Source organism: Lathyrus oleraceus, chromosome 7 (assembly GCF_024323335.1).
Source record: "Lathyrus oleraceus cultivar Zhongwan6 chromosome 7, CAAS_Psat_ZW6_1.0, whole genome shotgun sequence".
Classification (NCBI taxonomy): Eukaryota; Viridiplantae; Streptophyta; class Magnoliopsida; order Fabales; family Fabaceae; genus Lathyrus; species Lathyrus oleraceus.
Genome location: NC_066585.1, coordinates 321,090,810 through 321,093,268, shown reverse-complemented (window position 1 = coordinate 321,093,268; position 2,459 = coordinate 321,090,810). Strand labels below are relative to the sequence as shown.

General features: G+C 27.9%; 1 protein-coding gene across 1 annotated transcript in view; it reads right to left on the bottom strand.

Moving 5' to 3' along the window:
* Positions 1-866: 866 nt before the first annotated feature.
* LOC127107413 (transcription factor RAX2) overlaps positions 867-2,459 on the bottom strand; it is a 1,916-nt gene continuing 323 nt past the window's right edge. Inside the window, exons 2-3 of the mRNA XM_051044687.1 lie at positions 2,266-2,395; positions 867-1,739 (exon numbers count right to left, since the gene is read on the bottom strand). Of these exons, the coding sequence (XP_050900644.1) occupies positions 1,031-1,739; positions 2,266-2,395 (839 nt within the window). The 3' untranslated portion in view covers positions 867-1,030. The remainder of the gene's footprint in view (positions 1,740-2,265; positions 2,396-2,459) is intronic.

Below are 2,459 nucleotides of genomic sequence, written 5' to 3'. Positions count from 1 at the left end.
CCCAATGAGGATTCCACTATAGTACTAGTATTAAACAACTTGCTTTCACTAACTCTTTTTCTTCCTCTTTTGTTTCCTTTCGTACACTATTATGTTTTTCAAACCCAACACTATGCATTAAAAACTAGAGAAAATTAAGCAAGAAAATTCAACTTTCTAACTACGACTTTTTACTTGTATTAGAAAGAAGAAACATTCACGTTTTCGTTTATGATTTGTGTGCTTGTAAAGTGAAGTATTAATTTAGTGTTCACGTTCTAGAAATTATAGTAAAATATTTAATAGTAATAAAATGATCTATTTGTCAACAATAATGGCATCTATTTCATGGCTTTTGCCGCCTTCTAGTCGTTGCAATAATTTAAAAAAAAGACTTGTTCAATTAAAATGACTATTAATAGTAAAAATTATTAATTATCTATATTTTAAAAATTAATTTTACAGCTAATCGAATCCCATACCTCTACACTAGACAACAAAATTTCACTTCTATCCTAGTCTTTCTTAACATTAATTAATAATATAATTATTAATTAGTCTTAAGAAAATTTTGATTTGTTGTCAACGAGCTAGTTTCTGTCTCTTCACTCAAATGATGTTATTTTGAAAATAATTCTTTAATGGAGTGCTTTACTCAATAATGCAGTTTCTGTCAAATAAACAGATCATAAATTCTCATAATTATTTATAATATCTTAAGTACAGATAAAGATAATAGAATCTAATCAAATAAACTACACATATCATATTTTTTAAATATATATATATATTAGAATATTATAACCTAAATAATTAATTATTGGCTGCTGTTTATTTTCCCTTTAATTTTTCTTAATTCTTAATATAAAAAACTTGCACGGAAAATATACTTACAAAAACTGTAACATCATTGTTTATAATCATTACAAGATATGCACAAAACATAAAAACTAATCATCACAACAAATATTCCTTCATAATTTCATAAAATTAATTAAAAATTAAAAATAAAAACACATGACTCTAAAATATCTTATTTCACTTCTAGACTCTAGTAATGGTAATAGTACATACCATTCTCTTCACTCTTATGAATTTCATCAACATTAAAATCTTTGTTGATGTTGTTGTTGCTACTAATCAAATGCTTAATATCTTCAAGACCATAACCTAGTAATGGAGTTAATGTTTGACTTTGACTAATATTATTGTAACTATATCCAACTCCATTTGATTTTTCTTCGTATTGGTTCATATTTTCACCACCACCAACAACACTTTCATTGTTGTTGTTACAATTTATCATAAAGTTATTACTATTATTGTTGAAGTCATCAAAGCCTGTAGTACTAGACATGTGATGATGATAACCAATTTCTTCTTGCTTGATTTCCTTGCAACTTCCATCCGATGAACTACAACTTCCTTCACTTCCAAACATAAACATGTTGTTGTCTTTGATAATAGGGTAGTTATTATTATATTGCATGATGTGAGGATTCATGGAATCTTGGTTTTGGTAAAAAGGGTTGAAACTTGTGTTTGGATAGTAGTTATTTGAAGGAAGTGAAATGGTTTGAAGATTAGTGAAGGATGTTGTTGGAGTTTGAGTAAAGTAGTCAAAGAAAGAAGATGAAGGTGGAAATGAAGGTTTCCTAGGAAGATGCAAAGCCATGAGTTTTTTCTTCAACTTTGTGTTCCAATAGTTCTTGATATCATTGTCTGTCCTACCTGGCAATTGTGCAGCTATGATTGACCACCTACAAATCAATATCAAACATGTTCTTAGTCATGGAAGCTAACTAGGTTTCCACTCACCACACAAACAAATTTCATTTTTTTTCCTTTCAAAACTTGATCTCCGATTATTAGACCGACTAATCCAAGAAAACCAATCATAATATCTATCTGCGGAATCCCATTTAAAATTAGAGCAAAACTCTAAATGATCCGACCAAACATATAAATTGTTTATCCAAGCAGAATTCTAACCTGAGACTTTCGAGGAAACAATTAGGGTTATAAATTTCATTTTCTAAATAATTATTTTCCTTTTAGTTATTATAATTTATTTTCTATTTTACTTCTTAAGGTAAGACATTATTGGAGTTTTAGTACTTGCAGCATGTAGTTTATAATAATTAAGGAGGATATAAAGGAGAAAGATAAAGTTATATAGATAATTATTATGAAAATGAGATTAGATTGGTCAGAAGAGAACAAAAAGGGTTGAAAAAATTGTACTTTGCAATTTGCACTAAAAAGGTAGTAGTAAAAAAATTGTACCTGCTTCCAATATTAACATAGAGACTGCAAATTATTCTGTCTTCCTCATCAGAAAAATCTCCATGCTTAATGTTTGGCCTAAGATAGTTAAGCCATCTCAATCTGCAACTCTTTCCACATCTCTTCAAACCTAACAAGAAATAAAAAAATAAAAAAATAAAAAAAATATACAATAATACAAATTTAAGCATTTT